Here is an 18,752-nt window from a genome sequence, read left to right as displayed (position 1 = left end):
CACTGGTGATTGGTCGGTGTTCTTCTTCGCGGTAAAAATTGGCTTCCAGCTTTACACCTTCGCCACCTGCTGGATTATCTTACAAATGACGTTTCCACTTGGCCCGGCAGGAATTCTGTAGAATATAACTGAAAACATACATCATAATAATCATAACATTATTATAATGATTTTAATCATTATAATTATTATAATAATTATAATTATAATAAATGAAATACAACTATTATTTACTATTAGATAGGACACATTTTAGGTTTAGGTGTGTTGCAGTATAACAGTTTCGCTAACCACTGTGCTTAAAGGAGAGAGAGAGAGAGAGAGAGAGAGAGAGAGAGAGAGAGAGAGAGAGAGAGAGAGAGAGAGAGAGAGAGAGAGGGGGGGGGGGGGGGCTGTTGCAGCACCTCTGTTGCAGGTTCACTGAAACAATGTGTTTGTGATTAAGGCTGCATCTGCTTCATCTAAAGTAAGTACAATATATTTCTTAACCATCTCCGGCTTTGCATAACAACGACAGATTGATGATTGTGGATTCCTTACAGGGATGAGTCACACAAAATGTAACTTATATGTCTTTGGAAACACAGTGTTCAAGATTGAGTGGTGGTAGTCCTTAATTACATAAATCAGGTTAACTGAATCAACGTTTATTTATTAATTTCACTTTCATTAAATTCCTTTATGAAATATAATAATCAAAGTATATAATACAAATACTAAATACTAAAATATAATTAAATAATTCCAATAGATGAACTACTTATGTTGCACCTCTTGTATGTGCTAATGAAAAAAATCTGTCAATGTAAGGTAAGTATTGCTTCAAGACATGAATAATTAACGAGCAAAATCTCACATTCTCATATAACTGTTAGGATAGCTGTGTGCCAAGATTCATCATTGTTAATGTTTCCAAAATGGAGATCAATAATAGATTAACTTCCTTGCCATTACTAAGATGTCCACTCATCACAAACGCTATTCCTTTGCCTCCGCTATAATTCTGACTCTGGGTCTGTGGTACACAGCATAATGAAGTTTTTCTTTCACTTTTACATCACAATTCTAATGAGAGAATAATTTATGTTTGAAGGTAACTTCAAAACATAAGAATCATGTCATATGAGTGATTGTGCTTCCTTTTGTCCTGAAGTAGATGATGCCATGATGGATGACAAACTGAATTGTGCAGATGTAAATGAACAAGTGGATGAGGAGAGTGTTGACAAGCTACAGCTCCATGAGTCCAAACCCAGAGATTTACAGGCACACATTAAAGCTGACAGCGTCTCTGCAGGTGAGAGATACTGTGAGTGATGGGCGGCAGTTCCACCGCTGATCTACCTTGTTCTTACTGTACAGAAGCTTTGCCTGAAGTCACTTGTTATTCAGAGCAGATTTCAATACACATATAAAAACGAGAGGTGTAAATGTAGTTTTATAAGGACACTTATGAGCTTCACAGTGACAGTTTGTACTGCTGTAAATGGAGTATTAACAAAAGCCCATTGTTACTCCATATTAAGGCAGATTGATCTATGAGTCCCTATGGTCACTCCCAGATATCCGGTTGTGACAAAGGGAAATTGAGCTTTTGCTTCTTTTGAACTGAACGCATACTTTGGATAATTTATTTCCACCACATGGTTATAAAACAGAAAATGTTCTAGTGATTCATTATTTTCTTTATGTCTGCTTCAGAAAACCCTGTTGAATCCAACTTGCATGATAACCCAAAAGGTGGACTGTCCAGGGCGGTGTCCACCTGTATCCCCAGCTTAGTAGAGAAGGAGCAGCCTAAGCCTCTATGTGCCCTGCTGCCACACTCCATGGAGGCCTGCTCTGTATATGAGGTGGATCAGGCGTTCAAATCAATGAGTCAAGAAAGTCAGAAGACCACAAGTGTCAAAGAGCCAGACAAAGAGGGTAAGGACCCTGAACTGTTGCATCTCGCCGCTTCTTGAAAGAATTTTCTTCCTCTAACTTTTCTTTTCTTTCTCACTCTCTGTCCTATGTGAGACCTCTGTGCTGCAATCCTCCTGGCGTGTCTCTTCTGCCATCCACTGGACTGTCTGTTGACCACCGTGAGAGGGTGCAGCGAGTGTGTCTGGTCGCTGTGCTCAGATCTGTGTGGCTGCGGGCCTGCCACCCTGCAGCCTCTCCTGGAAATCACCCACCACTGCAACCTCTGCAGCTGCCTGGGGCTTCGCTGTTTCCTCTGCGACTGCCCAATGTCTGACATCTGCCTTCAGGCAACTGAGTGCCTGGACCTCGCGATGGAAATCTCTCAAATGCTCTACCACTGACAACGTCCGAGAAGAAATGACCACATCCAGACGTGCACCAATGGGAATCATTTATTTGTTAAAAATCCTCTGAAAGCCAACATGTAGGGACAAGACACAAATGTTACGTTTATGGTTAACAGTCCATGTTAGCACTCAAACATACTTCAGGGTAAGACAGGATAATATTGTGGAGAGTGACTAAGAAGGAGTTGAATTAGCTGAGGATAGATACTTGACCTTATGGGACTGGGAACGACATAATTAGCGTAACAGAGCAATTCCTTAAAACCCCTCTAAACGCCAATCGATGTCACTCAGTACCACGATCTAAAGTATTATGATTCCTAATGTCTGTTTTTTTACCACAGCTCAAAGAATAGTTAAGAATGTTACTGTGTCATTAACTTGGAGGTTGGTGCTGGAAATAAAATACAGTACATCAGTGTTAAAAAACTAAACCAACAACTACACATATGCAGGTACTTTCTCAAAACACGTTGAATAACATAAAGTTTTCTTAAAGCATCTGACAAATGAAATGCCTTTCTTAAGTTTGTGTCTATTTTATAGAATAATAATTGCATTGCAGGTTTTGACACAACAGTTATACCTTATTGTTACATCACTGAGACTAGTGGTTGGTTTAAAAGGTTAACGCCCCCTCTGAAATCATACTACAGTGATCAAATAACAGATATATCAATTTTGATCTTTAAAAAAAAAAAAAGCCACAATCTTGGTTGAACATGCGAACAAGTTAAAATCATTCGGTGATCATCGAGGTTAATTGAGACAATCTATTACTGACAACACAGATATTAGTCAGGAGAAACTACTCATCAAACTATTATTCAGGTATCAAAAAAACATGTAATGAGCTACAGTACTATTGTAAAAGATACAATTGTTCTGCACTGTCTTGCATTTCCACTGACTGTGGGATATATGTAAAAAATAAAACGCTGAAATGTAATCCGTAGCTACTCTGGAAGAAGTCCTGCTTTGGCTAACTAGCTGCAGCAGCAAGTGATTCTCCACTGCTCTTAAGGTTTAGTACAGATACATGCAACCTGGGCATCAGTTGTCCACTGTATGTAAAAGGAATACAAACAGACAAAAAGCTCTCATAAAATGCATAGACTGCCATACAATAAGGTGCAATAAAATTGCTCAAAATAAAATATTCTTATATACAATATGCCGTAAATATTTCACATGTGCCAATCCATTTTACAAAGATCCCTTCTGAAGCTGCTGGTGAAACAACCCAACATAGATGAGTGTGCGACTGCTATTAACAAACCCTGATTCCAGTCAGTTAAAAAATAAAAATAAAAACACATATTGTGTGTCGGTATCTCTTAATAATAAGTTTGTCACGCATTATTGTCATGAAAAATTAACCTCACAGCTTTTTTCCCTATAAATGAGCACGTGCTGTAATAAATTCAAACAAACTTTAAATCCCTGTTCAATCTCAGAGGAAAATCTTTAAAAATATTCTATTTGTTTCTTAATGCTAAGTCCATGCCTTATTATATATACAATATTCGGTTTTCATAAGATTGCATTTACAAATCTAGAAATAATCATCTGACCTGCTCCAAACACATAGGAGAAGAACTCGGTCTGTACTGCAGAGAAAAGAAGAAGTTACTTTCTCCTGCTGCAAAGTTGATGTTACTTTTGATCTGTATGTTAGCTAGTCTGGATTTTCTAAATTCAATTCTACTGTATAGTACTATAAAACTATGATTATTTAACGATAGACTTCCTGACATTCTTGTCCCTAAGTCTCTGACCGCCACACAGGGCTCATCACAAGTCCTCGTCCATTTCAAGGCTGCTCCTGCGACTGCTGGATTTAGAGGCACCTGGTGACAGAGGGGAGAAGAGTGGGTCCCCTAACCTATCTGGAGACAGGGTGCAGCCGTCGTCCATAAGAATGTCTCCCAAGCTCACGTCAGGGTAGAGCGCTGAGGCCGAGTGGTCGTCCAGCTCGGCGAAGCTTAGGCTGCCAATGTCCAAGGGGCTGTTCAAGGTGACTCCTGCAGGAGAGTCCGAGGAGGGCGGAGACAGGAAGGAGGCAGGCAGAGGCTGTCCCATGGCCCCCAGACTGAGGAGGTTCTGAGAGGACAGTCCTCCTGCACTGGGAGGCAGACACTGGCCACTCTGTAGGATCGACTGCTGCTGGAGCAGGGAAGGGTCGGAGCCCAGACCAGAGGAGACGCTGGTGGAATTGGAGAGGCCGTGGAGATTTGCCTGTATTTCCAGTTCCTGAAAGGAACAGCGGCACATTTACATTCAGACGCAATGCCCTTTTGCATGTTTAAAGTAGTTTTTCCAACAAACTGCATTATATTAAAATTTTAAATTTCAGCGTTGTTGGCAAATAAGATTGATTAAAGCTGCACAAGCAATGAGTTGAATCTTTACTTTATTCAGGCCCTACCACTAAAACATAGAAATCTAATTTAACATTTTAATTAATGAACAAATAGTTTCCATTATCTACCATCTTTTCTGTAATGCCTCCTTTAGTGACACAGCAACTGTCCATACTTTATGTGCAGACATGACTCTCATACAGCCCCTTTCATTATGTTTTCATTGGCGATTGTTTGGTTGTCTGTTGAATACAGGAATTTTTAGCTCACTTCTTTCACATGCCGAGATAGGGTGTTAGCCTTGGCAGAAGAAAGTGCTCGCCGTGTTTACCTTCTAATTAGCATCTGATACCATTAGACCTGCAGGTAAAGCTACAAATAGATGATCTTTTATAAAAAATTTCCTAAAATCATGAACTGATAAGATATCAGTTCACGGCACATGAAGTCTGCACTGAGGCAGGTTTAGAAGCAGGCTAACTGTAGCTATAATGATTTGGTAGAACATGTCTTTGCAACAGAGTGCAGTTTCCCGGCACACATTTGCTTTATCATCTCTGGAATATGCAAAAATGTGTTTCACCTGTGCTTGTGGTGTGCATGTGCATCCTTGTATCTAAGTTCAAAAGCCCCCACATTTGTTGAATCCTGCCAAATTATCTATCAAACCTAGGAAAGCAAAATCCTAGCTTTTGTATTTCTTGGACATGCGACACACCAACACAGCTGACCAATAAACACTGACCTTGATGCGTAACATCAGACTGTGGTTAGCTTGCTCCAGCTTTTTCTGTCGCATCTCAGTGTCCTTGGCTCTCTGCTGCTCCTTCTGAAGCTTCCTGATGTAGTCTACAGAGGCCTTCAGAATGGTCCCTTTGTTCCAACGCATCTCTCTGTCGTCATTGCCATATCAGTAAAGACCAGGACATAAAACCTGATTACTTTTTATAAATACACAACAGTTGTAGACAATCAAAACTGAAACTCAAACACTACAAGTTCATATATTTTATATCAAGAAAACAAGAAAAAAACCTAGCACAACTTACGAGTCAGCCGACTTGGGTATTAGCTGCCCAAGCTCCTTTATACGGTCGTTGATGTTGAATCTGCGCCTCCGCTCAACTGTAGATAAGCGAGAATGAGCCGAAAGAGAGGAAAAGCAATGACACATAATTCTACCTCAGACAATCAGTTGTTACCAAGTAAGACTTTGATATTTGGTAAAACATGGACATGAGCGAAGAAAGAGATCAAATGAATAATCCTCGAGTTTACCTAAAAATGTCACACCTGATCTAACTATATTACTTCCGGCTGTTGTTGCATAGATACAGCAAGTGATCTGAACTGTGTTTAGTAAAGCTTGACTTACTGAGGTTATGGTTGTCTTTCTTCTGCCTTTCTTTCATTATTGCTTTGGAATCTGTATCTAAAAGACAAAATTCAGTGTTTCACACAATGAAATGTAATCAAACGTTTCACACAAAAGAATACAGACGTATGATTGCGAAAGTAAGCTACCGAACCTGTTATTTCCCTTTTAATTTGTGGAAGATCAGCAGGGCAGGAGTTGCTGACTGTGAGAGTGGTTGTTGCCATTCCAGGGCTATGGTACAAGTCCAAAAGATTTCCTGGGAGCTTCAAGAAAATACACGTTTAAACATTTGCCCTAAATGGTCACTTAGTGTCATAAAACTAGAAACATATGTTCAAAAAGGACGTCTTCCCTATTTCTGTTTAATGGTTCACAGATGCCAGTTCCTCAATACAGAATGAAAACTGATTTTGTGGCGTCAAACAAATGCTTCTACACGATTGCAAGTACAACCGAGGCGAAAAGAAAAGACATTTACAATTTAAAACTAAAAATGATAACTTAAAAAATACAATAAATTCCTACATATTACAGCCAAAAAGCCACACCCGGTGCTATGTCAAAAGTTACATAACCTTTTTACCTCAATTTGCCTTTTTTTCTTTTCCTCCAACAGCATCACCATAATCCTCATTTTATGTTTCACAGCAAAAAAAAAATTTGGCAAGCCCTTACTTATCAGAAAAATGTGCTGTTAACCTGGCAGCTTTACGTTGCACTTATGAGCACAATCCACTTAGTCTTGGTTCTCCCCTCTTGAGTTCTCTGGCTTCACCCCGCCCAGGCAGCACTTCTGTGACGAATAGTATCTGAGTGCCAAAAGTGTATATTTGCTCCCACGACTTCAGAATTCCACACAGAAGAAAAACACTCTGGGTCTAAAAGGCTAATGCGACAGAGCCGCCTGAAATCCACAGTGAAATCGACAGTGCTATTCTGTCTTTGCAGAGTTACAGAAGAAGGGAACTTAAAAGAGGAAGTATTCAGCAAATACATTGTTCTGCATACCGTGCTAGGTAACTGAAGACCTGAGTCAATCAACGAAATGATGTCGTCATTAAAACTGGATTCAAGACTAATGATGTCGTCGATCACATCGTCAATCTAGATAAAGCAGTGGAGAGAAAACACAGATTGTCAAAAGGTAGTAAGGCCCTCAGGGTTAAATGTGTAAAAGTAATCAACATAGCATGCATGTGTTTAGTGAACTTTGTAACCTTAAACAGTCTTAATTGAAGCTTGAATACCAACACTTCACATTTAAACCAATGTAACAGCTATGAGGGGGCCTGGTTTCAAAGGCAGGAAAGCGTGCAGGAGGAGGACCTGCTTGGTTAAACACTCGGTGCAGTATTTAACATCTTATTGTGACAACAGGTCAAGAGGGGTATGATGAAAAAAGGCATGCATCATTACAGTGGGACCTTTGGTCAAATTACTGGAAAACAAACGAAAAGTAATTAAGCAAGAAGTGAGCAACAAGCAGACAAAAAAAAAAACACTGTCATTTTGCAGAAACGCAACTTTTGACAAGGTTGTGTAATCTGCTGTGGCAGAAAGTCAAAGCCACACATAAGAAGTAAAATCACTGTTAACAGGATTTTTTCCTTACTTCCTCCTTGTTGGATCCGATGTTGAGCTGAGCCATGGGACTGTTGGGGACGCTGCTGGCAGTGGGGGCCGCTTCAGGAGCAGAGCTGGACTGCTGCACAGGGGACAACCCCAGGGTCTGAGTAACTGCATTGTTGCCCAGGGTGGTGGAGAGGTACTGCTTCACCTGCTGCCTCTGTGCCTGCCGGATGTGGTACTTGGTGGGGTTCTCCAAGTGGGTCTGCACCTGATCATTTGAACAGTTGTTAGGGACAGATGTTCTGAGATAATCAGACTTTACAACATAAAGAACACAAGTGATGAACATATAAACATGCGTACCTTTAGCACCTCCACTGGCACCTGTGCCGGAGGGGGACGGGCAGCATTTGGGGGAAGTGTGACAGAGATGGCTGGAGTGGAGTCGGAGGCCCGGAGCTGAGAGGCAGAGGCCTGCTGCTGGGCCTCGCGTCTCTCCTGCTCCTGGGCTTGTTCTCGCATCAGCTGCTGCCGCAGCAACACACGTGACGACATGGCTGAGGAGACAGGTCCAGATCTAAGGATGGAGCTGGAGACAAAAAACAGAGCAAAGAATAATTGTAGATAGTTTATAATACAACTAATTCACAGCATGTTATGTACTTCGAGTTTTACAGGACTCTATCATTAAAGTAATCAACTGTAGTATTCTAGTGCTGAGGTTATAGGGACCTATAGAGAGGTCCCTTCCACCATTGGTTTCAACAACTGCATTTGGTTTAGAATATCACAAATAAACTTCTATACGAAAAACTTGTACACATCTCATACAACTGTGATTACAAATCTGATATTTAGCGACAGAGACAATTTACCTGCAGAATAATTTGAGAAATCTCACATAACACTCATACAGTGTTTTTCAAAATTTCTCTTCCTATCTATGTATCTATCTACAGTTCCTGAATTCACAGTTATGTGTCCCCTATATTACACAATCACATATGATTCAGGCTTCAGTTTAATACATTGTAGTACGTTCTATAGAAACTGAGATACTATGGGGAAGTTCTCACTTCCAGAATTACAGTCTCAAATGTCTCTTTTTCAGACTCTTCTTTCTTACTGCTGTTATCTGAATTCGAGGCATTTGAAAGCATTGACTGTCTCAATATCTTGGATTTTAAAATGGTTTTTCACACCATCTCCTGTGGTGAAACTCCAATAGTATGGCCAAGATTTGTCTTGTGTGTCAGGGTCAAGACCGTCCCCTTCAAACCTCGACTGTAGTTCACTGTCAAAAGTTTACAGATGGATTAGTGACGAGCAGCATAACTGAACACAGGTGGACATCCAGTAAACTTCACCGTTTGTAGTTTAACTTTATTAAATCTGATCCCAGCAGCCCCCCCTTCTTCCTGGTATTCATTTGCTGATCTGCCTTCCTGCTTGATGTTATGGAGACTGTGCTGAACATAAGTTCATCCACCCTCCTTGATATCATCCTGGTAACTGGTAAAACTGGTAATGGGGGGGCAACGGCTTTCTATTATGAATAATTTGTCTTGGCTCTGTATAAGACGACTTGTGCTAAACTGCTGTGGGGAAATTCCAGACTTTTTTTTCTAGTTTCATTTTGTATCTTATACTGTCTACTTATACTGCCACTTTGTACAATCTCTCTTCTAATGTGAGACCTGATATAGTTTCACCAATTTCAGCTCCAAACCTCTTCCTCTGAAAGATCGGCTGGATATTAACCACACTCTTACCACACACCTCACACCAGCATCCATATTGTCTGCCTTTAGTGGCCCTGTTTATCAGCAAAGACTGTGATGGGACATTTTGTATTTAGATATGTGCAATGAAACAAATTACATTTATGTAGAAGAAGTTTACTGAAAGATGTATTTCTGTGGTTCAAGACTCATAGTCAGAGTTTAGCTCAAGGTAACACTATGCATATTGCTCCTGGAAGCCTTTCAGATGTGGCCTCCTCAGCTGGGTAAGAATTAAACTCCAGAATGATAATTGTATTGCTGTGTCCTGTATGAAAATATTCCATTACAAGACCCAGATCACTACATCTGACCACGTGGATTACAGAGTGGTTTTGGTCCGGTAGTGTCTGCGTGGACACGGATCCCAGAGTCTGTACACTGGGACTTTTCATTACACGTGTACATGGATTCATGTTGTTGCAAGTTGTGCATGCGTGTGTTTACATGGCGCTTCTTTCTCAGTATGGCTTCTTCCCCATGGCTCTGTTGTGTTAAACGTGGTCCTCGTCTCTTCTGACCCACACGCTGCCATCAAACCCGCACACGTCTGATTCCCTGAGAGTCACTTCAATGTTTTATTTGGATTGGGAGCCATTTGAACCACGTATAGTCAGCGCTCAGCCGGTCTGCGTTTAGCTGTTTTCGTAATCTCTATTTTTGGCTAGCTCTAATCTAGCGCCATGAGTTAGCGCGGTTCCCTTGACAGCTCCGTGCTGCTAATGGCGCACACAACACGACTGAAGCTGTCATTTACACAACAGTAGCTCTGTGGTGGCTTCACGGTCTCCTTCCATCAGGGAGAGCGAACATTCCTGTCGTGAGGAGAAACCACAGCCCCTCACGACACGGACACAGCGGAGTCGAAGTAGGAAGTTGCAGTTTAGCTAAGTGGCTAGCAGCCGTCAGTTCTCCCCTGAAGCTAATGCTACCGAGCGAGCTAACTCGAGAAGGAAGACAAACACACGTACTGTGATGGTGGTGGACTTGTTTAGCGTGATCACAGCCACGAAACCCCGAAGTCCTTCGCTTTCTTTGCCATGTCTGTTAGTCGGTGAATCCGGGCTCTGGAACAGTCGCTAGCCGCAGCTCCTCCAGCCTTGTTTACCTCGGGCCGACGGGCTGAGGTCATCCACGTTACCCGGAACCTGACAGCTGTGACTTCACTTCACTCTCACAGCGGCCTCCGAGACTTCAAAATGACGGTCACAATAATACACCAGATCTGATCCCATGTAAAAGAGGTTTTAAAAGAGGTACATACATGTGGAGATGGGTCATGCGCAGTGAAGGTGCAGATACAAAAGCAAAAGTGATCAAAACTTTGTGGATTACTTTAAAGGTTCGGTGTGTAAAATTTAGTGACATCTAGTGGTGAAGTAGCATGTTGCAGCTGAATACCCCTTCCACACATGAAACAGAACCTGTGGCAGCCTTCGGTTGTCATAAAAACTCAAAAGGTGTCTAGTTTGTCCAGTCTTGGCTACTGTATTGCTGCCTGTGTAGAGAGGACCCAGTCCCGATGTAACTATAAAAGTATTTAAATATAAAGGGCCCATTCTACGGTAAAGAAAACAACAATTTGGACAATTTAGATGAAACACACCTAAATTTTACACACTGGATGAATGTGATTTGCCAGATGAACACCCATATGGAAAATTAAAATAAAGACAAAACACAATGTACACTCTTTTAACCTTTTATTTCAATCAATCTTTTAGTCAAATGAGAAGTCCATTGCAGATGTCAAGGTGTCTGAGAGTTTTGTAGCAATTTTGTCTATAAAGGAGAGGGAAAAAAAAAAAGATTAGTATTATTTGCATAGAAGTGTGTGTGTGTGTGTGTGTCATTATAACTGGGTGAAGTTAATTACACAAGATGATAATATACTGACTAAAATGAACGTTTACATGGACAGTAATAGACCAACTATAACCTTATTCAGAATAAGACATATTTCAATTATGGTATTTACAGGAATAACAAATAAAATATCCCATTAATTTTTCTTGATTACATGTTACAAATGACTTTATTCGGGTCAAGGTTAATCAGAAAATGCCGTTTACATGGCAGTGTCTTATTCAAAATAATATTAATCGGTTTACTATCCAAATATTTGTGTCTTTGTAAACGTAGTCAATGATAAAAGAATGTGACCGACTCTGATATTTGTACAAACCAGCTCTTTTCTGCTGCTTTTTCCTCTTCTTGCCGGCAGCCAGGAGCGCCTGGCCCTGCTGCAGAGGATCTACGTACAAGATATCCTTCAGGTTCGGAGCTCTGGCTGCAGCCTCAGCAGATGCATCGGTCCTCAACTTCTGAGATTTTATCTCCACTGTCATAGGTCCAAACTTTTTTTGAACAGCAAGATTAACAAGAGTTAGGGGCATTATATAGATTAAATTACATTATGCACGTTCAGTAAACACTGAAGATGTAAAGGCAGCTTTATTTCTCACCTCTGTGTCCTGGTCATCCTCCATACTTTCTGCTTCTGCCTGAAATTCTGGCTCCTCTGTGGAAACTCTTTCCATTTCCAGGTCAGAAGGCAGATCCCCCGGGCCACCCTCTGTCATCCCAGTGGTTTCCATGCAGAATCCCATCTGAATGTCGGCACAAGAGGACTCTGAAACACATCAAAAAAAGATCCAACTTTTGAGCCAGTGCTGCTTCTTTAAAAATACAAACAATGTAGTCTGGACTGATTGAGGTGATTTCAGGAACCCTCCCAACTTCCTATCTTCTCATTTCAGGTTCAAAACACTAGTGGGGTGTCCATTCTAAACCATCTTTTGGAAAGTGTTCTGCAGTGATTGAGCCGCGGCAAAGAAAGACCTGCTGTTGGACATAACAGAAGCTGCAACACAGAACTTTTCACCTGTTTGTTCAAATCACAGTGAAGCTTGACTCAGTAAGCAGAACCCTGAACTGAGAAAACAGTTGTTTTTGCCATTCCCCTGAACACACTGGTTTCATGGCGACAATAAGTTAATGAGTTCAAGCTGCTTCCTGCCTCAGAGAGCTGGTTGTGTGTTTAATCAATGCTTACTAGTATTGAATGTTCAAATCCCACCAAATTCAACACTACTCATCCCTGGACCCTTCATCATACACATGTCAAGTGTGAAGCTAATAAGATGAACGGCTCTTGAGATATGCAAGCCACATACAGACAGATTTGGGTGTTAAATTAAAAAGATTCTAACAATTCTTTAACAATCTCGAAATTAACAATGAAAACCATGTTTAATGGTCATTTCACAAAACTTGTTTTATATCCAAGCATGAATATTATTTCATCTTAATGTTCTGTGGGCTTGAGATAAACCAAGATTCTGAACAGTTTTTCCGAAACAACTTTCTAACATAGAAATCAATTCTAATTGATTTCTATGTTAGAAAGTTGTTTCGGAAAAACTAAAAAGAATGGTGATGGCTGCAGATTATCCAGAGTAAGCAGGATACTTGTACATCACTATGGATAATAGAGAATTTTATTTTGGGCTTTTCTGGTGACTTGACCAAACAGACACTTTCTCTTACCAGCAAGAACCTCCTGATTTCCTATTTCCAGCTCATCCAAGTCAAAAGCTTTACCCATCTCGGTAACAATCTGAGCGCTGACGTGTGTGGGGAGCGTGTGCGTCTCTGGAGGATGTGTGAAGTAGCTGATCCTTCCCCTAGATAACACAACATGTGGACATTTGCAATTTGATATGAAAAGTTAATCAAGTCTCCTTAAAGCTTGCACAATCCTTATTTTGAACCCACCCTGTCCAGTCCATTAATACACTCTTTGCTGCTTTATCAGTATCGGGCAGTCCTCCCTTCCTTAGTTTGCCTTGTCGTCGGGCAAGCAATGCCAAGAACTCCAGGGCTGTGTGAAAGTCTGGAACTCGGTAGTGCTCGAGGATCTGTGCATCCAACAGAAATACCGTAACACTGCAGCGTGAAAATCACACAGTCAAGCAACGTTCATAATGGTTGTAACCAAATGACCTACCTGTGCTTTGTTGCAGCGTCGCAGGATGGCTTCAACAGGTGGAAGGGGATCCACGAGCTGTTCGATTTTCACACAGTTGCGAAGAATCATTGCTGCATCAGTCGTTGAAATTGCCATGACGATGCCAGGGCAATCCAGAAGCTTTATGTGTTTGTCCAGATGAACCTCCTGAAGGCACCTGAAATCATCAGAACCATCAGTAAAACAGGGAGGAGGCCTGCTGGGTTTTGCAGAAGAGCAGGATGAACATCTTGTTGTAAACTTACTTGGTGACACCTGGAGTGGCCCCGACACTACAAGCTCGTGCCCGTTTCAGACTGTTAATCAAACTACTCTTTCCCACATTCGGAAAACCTACAAAAGAGATTACAGATAAGGATTTCACATTGGAGCCCTGTACGTCTTTAACCAGAAAAAAGCAAGTGTATTGCTGGATGTGTTCCTTACCTACAACTCCTACAGTGATGGCTGTCTTTATGTCCAGGTTGCGGCAGTAGTTTGCCAGTAGCTTCATTAAGCAGTCTGCACCAATACAAGCACTGGTGCTGAGGAGCTCTGTAGTGGCTTTTGTCACTGAAACATTACTGCGTTTCTGTCCATGTCAGGAGGATAATAATTGTTTAGTATTTCTGTAAAATCATCCATTCCATTACTTTAAGGGTTTATTTGGGATGAGGCTATGTATTCTTAGCCTATCCAAACATAAAAATTGTATTCCATACCAGGTTCTTGTTTTGTTGCTGAGTAGATGCTTTGAAAGCCACAGTTGGAAACTCGTTGCGAAGGTACTTTATCCACTTCTCCACTATTTCCTTTGACACCAGATCTGCAGTAAAAGAAAATACTTTGAATGCAAGCATCAAATAATTAACCGAATAAGTATGACGACTAGGATGAACGTTTTCCAAAGAATTAAATTGATCTATGGCAGTAATTGGGGTGCATATGCACACTCACAAGGTCACAATACACTTGCGCAACACATTCAGAGTGACAGGTATACAAACTATAGAGTGAAACATATGTGAGAAAGGGACACATTGTATTTCTCAACTGCAGCTGAATATATCAGGTCTGATTGTCTTGGTGGATGGTAAAATTATCATATGGCAGACCGCAACAGTCTAGATAATTAATGGGAAACACTGCTAGCATGTCATTGAATTAATTGTCTAGAAATTTAGACAATTAACTCTGTAACTTACCAATTTTATTAAGGACTAAAACTATTTTCTTGTTTGTTCCACTCTGAATGACTGCCTGTTCCACCTGAGGACACCTGCAGCCAAGAGGGTCACGTGCATCCAAAACCTCCAAAATCACATCTGCAGCCTCGACAACCTTACAAAAGAAAACACACAATTCCATGAATAGGTTTGTAAAACCACAATATTATTCTTCAGATATGGACAAGTGGCATCATGCATGGACTAGCTACCTACCTTTTTGAATTCTCTGTAATATGCCTTTCTTGAATTCTCATTCTCAAAATTAACATGCTTCTCCAAACTCTGCATCTCCGTCTCCTGTGAACACAAAACAGAAAACACAAATAAACTCCAGCTGCAAATTGCATTATGTGCAGCGATTTTCATTGGTGTTAATTTGCACCAAACAGGCTGACACTAACCCTGTGCTCAAAATCTCTCTGTCGCTGTAGGATGTCATTCTGAAAGCTTTGCAAATTCCTCCTCTTCATCAGCTCTCTTTCTCTGGAGACTTTCTGCTTATCTTGGAGTTCTTGGAGCTAATTAGGGAGGATAGATTCAAAGCTTGGTTTACGTCAACAAAACAACAACAATGTCACCTCAAATATAAGTGCACATATTGATGCTTGAAGATTTTACCCGTTGCTTTCTGATTTCTTCTGGTTTTCTGTGGTTGGTGATGTGTTGCACAGACGACTGCTCTTTAGCCTTGGTCTTATCTTGAGCTACACCCTTTTGTCCCTCAATGGCCTGTATGCAAAAAGAGCACAGATACAGTATGTTGTAAAATAATCCATTACATTTTGGTTGATAACAAAAATCATCACACAGCAAGTTGCAAATTGGGAATCTCATTAAATGACAATACAAAAAAATGGCTCAAAACCCACCTCTTCAGAACTGATTTTAGTTTGGTTTAGTTTGAGTATTTATACTATTATTTATTTTTTGCATATGTAATACCTTGAGCATGGCTAGAAGGGAGCCTGTGACCCAAGCATTTTATTGCCGGCGACTGCTGAATGTAATTGTTTTGCAAATGACAATAAAGTATTGAATCTTGAATCTACTGAACACCATTCTGGTTTAGAGGTGGTGCCATCACATAGCTTGTCCAGCAGAATGAGCTCTTGACTGCACTGTGTACAACACGATGTTTACAGCACCTTACAGATCACAGCTGAGCAGACAGTGGTGTGGAGCCAGGAGGTGACGTCACATTCTGGTAGGGAAATACATTGCTAATCCTGTGCTTTTCCCATTTCAATACAACTAACACACTCACAGACAACATTATATATAAACGGCCATTACGTATGAATATTGGAGTCTTGATAGGCCCGAAAATCAGTAATGGCATCGGCCCCAATGATGCAGGCTGTAATGTCTTTACATGAGATACTGTGCAGTTGTTTAGGTTGTAAATCCCACACTACTACAACAAAACACACAACAGCAACTCGCGTAACACAACAACAAATCATGAAATACAACAAGTCAATAAAACCCAACGACAACAACAAATCATGACACGCAACAACACAAACCCATAACACATCATGACACATAACAAAACACAACAACAAATCATGACACACACAACAACAACACAAACCCCTGACACACAACAACAAAACCGAAACATAACAGCAAAACACAAGGCTAAATCTTCCCAAAAGATATTTGATTTGAGGTGTGCTGTTGTGTTTTTTTTTGTCGTTGTGATGTGCACTTCAGGGCCATGGCACACGGATATACTTTGTGAGTCATGACATTAACAGTGTGAGAGTGTGTGTGTGTTCACAGTAACGTGGAGCTAAGGGCTGTGTGTTTGTGTTGTCCTGGGACAGAGAAGTAGCCTGGTAGCTGCAGCCCAGTTAGCATCAGACACATTAGCACATTAGCTCACCTTCCCCAGGAGGCCGAGGCGTTTGGCTCGTTTCTGTTCTGTGAAACACAACAAACCACAAAGTGCGTTAACACACACACACACAGTTCATTACAGAGCGGACACGTTTAGTCACAACTTATTCAACACATACTCGCTTTGGACATGACGCCAGCAGCCTCTTCTTCTGCAACTTCACATGTGTGGCCACAGCACAGCGTGGACTTGCGTGTGCAACGACTTCCCCCATAACATCCGGCGGAATGTCAAAATAAGAGTGCTTGTCTCCAGAAGCAAAGATCAGAATCAGAATCAGGTTTATTGGCCAAGTAAGTTTGCACAAACAGGGAATTTGACTCGGTAAAGTGGCTCTCAGTGTACTACACAAAAATATACATCACAAAAACAATACAAAATACAAACAGTGCGACAGTCTAAGAGAAAAAAAGTGCAGGTATAACACGTATGTGAATTACAGTTATACAGTGAAGTGAAATAAGATACCCATAATTAAATATGATTATAATATATATTATATATAATATAATATAATTCCGGGAGAAACTGTACAGTGTTTATTATAAAGATCCAGGGTTATTGCACAGTGTCAGTGGGTTGGCTGTTCAGAAGTGAGGATGGAGGACCTTATTCATTTAACAAGGGCAAGCAAGGCTTCTCTGATCAATATTGTCTGTGGGAAAGGAAGCTGAAGGCCCAGCCAGGCAAACTGTAAATGAGCTTACGCCATATAAGCACAGACCCTTCAAACACCGCCAGTATTTCATAGATGTGTATTTGACAACAACACCTAAAAGCCTTTGTAGGCTACTTGCAAGTCCCCAAATTTGTGGATATGACTTCCATTGACGAAAATAGATAATAGGCTGAGGCAAGACAAAACTGTGGAGGTCTATTATAACCACTAACAGCGGCTGAGGAGATGGCTTTAGTCAGAACAGGGTAACCTGTGGCTGAAGGCCTCTCTGGAGGAAGCTCCTCTGACCAAACCAAACCCAAGGAAACAACACCCTTCAGGTTAGAAATTCAAAACACATAATTTAAATTAAGGCATTTTTCTTTGTTAAGTTCCTGGTATATGGTATGTCACTAGTATATACAGCTGGTATATATAAAAACTTCAGTATCAGTGAAAATATGGCATATAAGTATGGAGAACAGGTAATTGTGTAAATAACATCATGCGGACTAAAAATTGACGAAAGCTGTGGGTGCCCCATGATCTTGATCCAAACCAAAATGTAAATGTTCTTTCTTAAACCGTATTGCATCTTTCCACCAAGTTTCATGATAATCTTTCTTATAGTTTTTGTGTATTTTTGCTACCTGACGGATAAAGAAACTTAAAACTTGCTTAAAGTATCAGCGGGTACTTTGGAGTGTACAATGGTCAGAGTAGTTTGAGCACCCGCAGATAACACAGGGAAAGTCCAATCAAGTCCTAAATAACCATGAGCAATTTGCCCCATAACTCTTAATCGATGCTGCTTTAATGGTTTATTCCAGTATTTCAATGTTCCTCTCAAGTCCAGTTCCCTCAATTACCTCAAAGAATTGCTGTGAGTTCCATGTGGAACAAGAATGGATCCTGGAACTAGAGAAATCTGGTCACACTTCTATGTATTTGGTTTGTGTCTGTATGCATGTTAGTACTTTAGTGTACCTACGCTACACTACTCTGGACAATAGATTACTACTACTGATTTTCACAAACCAATAATGGTAACAGTATTTCTACTCTTTACACTATAAAACACGATTTGCATTGTGTGTGTGTGTGTGCAACTTTACTTGACCTGTTATTTCCATTATTCCACAAGATATCCAAGTTCCATCATTCTTGCTGCGTTTTTCAAATTTTTCATCTCTTATGACAAAGCTATAACTTGTCTCTATACACCACTATGTGTGGAAGTGTTTAAGTTTCAGTTGTAGTTCTCCACCTTTGTACAGCGTGGCTGTGGTTGACAAACATCAACAATAAATCATTTTCTTATTAGGAATAAATCTTCCTCTTGCGTGAACTAGCTTTAGCTGAATAGGTTAGGCTTACGCTACCGTATTTTAATGTTTGTCCTATCAGTGGTACCTCAATCGTCTAATATTTTCTGAGGTGGTACATGGTGTAAAAAGTTTGAGAACCACTGGACTAAAACTTGTTAATGTGACAAACATAATTTTAAAACTAAAAAACGTCATTATTTTAAGGTTGGTTTTCTAACCCTA

General features: G+C 40.6%; 3 protein-coding genes across 4 annotated transcripts; 1 reads left to right on the top strand and 2 right to left on the bottom strand.

The window, feature by feature from the left end:
- Positions 1 to 958: 958 nt before the first annotated feature.
- On the top strand, positions 959 to 2,306 carry si:dkey-245f22.3 (uncharacterized protein LOC492819 homolog). The gene is made up of 4 exons (XM_061069282.1): positions 959 to 1,013; positions 1,154 to 1,297; positions 1,702 to 1,926; positions 2,020 to 2,306. Exons 1-4 carry the CDS (start codon positions 959 to 961, stop codon positions 2,304 to 2,306), a joined length of 711 nt encoding a protein of 236 aa, XP_060925265.1.
- Positions 2,307 to 2,342: 36 nt separating this feature from the next.
- On the bottom strand, positions 2,343 to 10,693 carry tfe3b (transcription factor binding to IGHM enhancer 3b). Of its 2 annotated transcripts, none has more exons than XM_061069675.1 (9): positions 10,375 to 10,693; positions 7,986 to 8,211; positions 7,666 to 7,890; positions 7,062 to 7,157; positions 6,205 to 6,316; positions 6,051 to 6,107; positions 5,725 to 5,800; positions 5,421 to 5,586; positions 2,343 to 4,565 (listed from the first exon to the last, which is right to left on the bottom strand). In XM_061069675.1, exons 2-9 carry the CDS (start codon positions 8,175 to 8,177, stop codon positions 4,107 to 4,109), a joined length of 1,383 nt encoding a protein of 460 aa, XP_060925658.1. In that variant the 5' UTR covers positions 8,178 to 8,211; positions 10,375 to 10,693; the 3' UTR covers positions 2,343 to 4,106. The 2 variants fall into 2 exon arrangements, with proteins under 2 accessions (XP_060925658.1, XP_060925659.1); XM_061069676.1 differs by having other exon boundaries at positions 5,421 to 5,568.
- Positions 10,694 to 11,089: 396 nt separating this feature from the next.
- On the bottom strand, positions 11,090 to 16,759 carry gnl3l (G protein nucleolar 3 like). The gene is made up of 15 exons (XM_061069304.1): positions 16,663 to 16,759; positions 16,530 to 16,567; positions 15,260 to 15,370; positions 15,043 to 15,159; positions 14,855 to 14,938; positions 14,618 to 14,753; positions 14,135 to 14,238; positions 13,860 to 14,004; positions 13,679 to 13,766; positions 13,413 to 13,590; positions 13,181 to 13,323; positions 12,953 to 13,089; positions 11,869 to 12,035; positions 11,589 to 11,760; positions 11,090 to 11,185 (listed from the first exon to the last, which is right to left on the bottom strand). Exons 1-15 carry the CDS (start codon positions 16,673 to 16,675, stop codon positions 11,124 to 11,126), a joined length of 1,695 nt encoding a protein of 564 aa, XP_060925287.1. The 5' UTR covers positions 16,676 to 16,759; the 3' UTR covers positions 11,090 to 11,123.
- Between the last annotated feature and the right edge of the window lie 1,993 nt (positions 16,760 to 18,752).

Source organism: Limanda limanda, chromosome 4 (genome assembly GCF_963576545.1).
Source record: "Limanda limanda chromosome 4, fLimLim1.1, whole genome shotgun sequence".
NCBI lineage: Eukaryota > Metazoa > Chordata > Actinopteri > Pleuronectiformes > Pleuronectidae > Limanda > Limanda limanda.
Note: the sequence above shows the minus strand (reverse complement) of the source record. Positions and strands in the feature narration are given on the sequence as shown.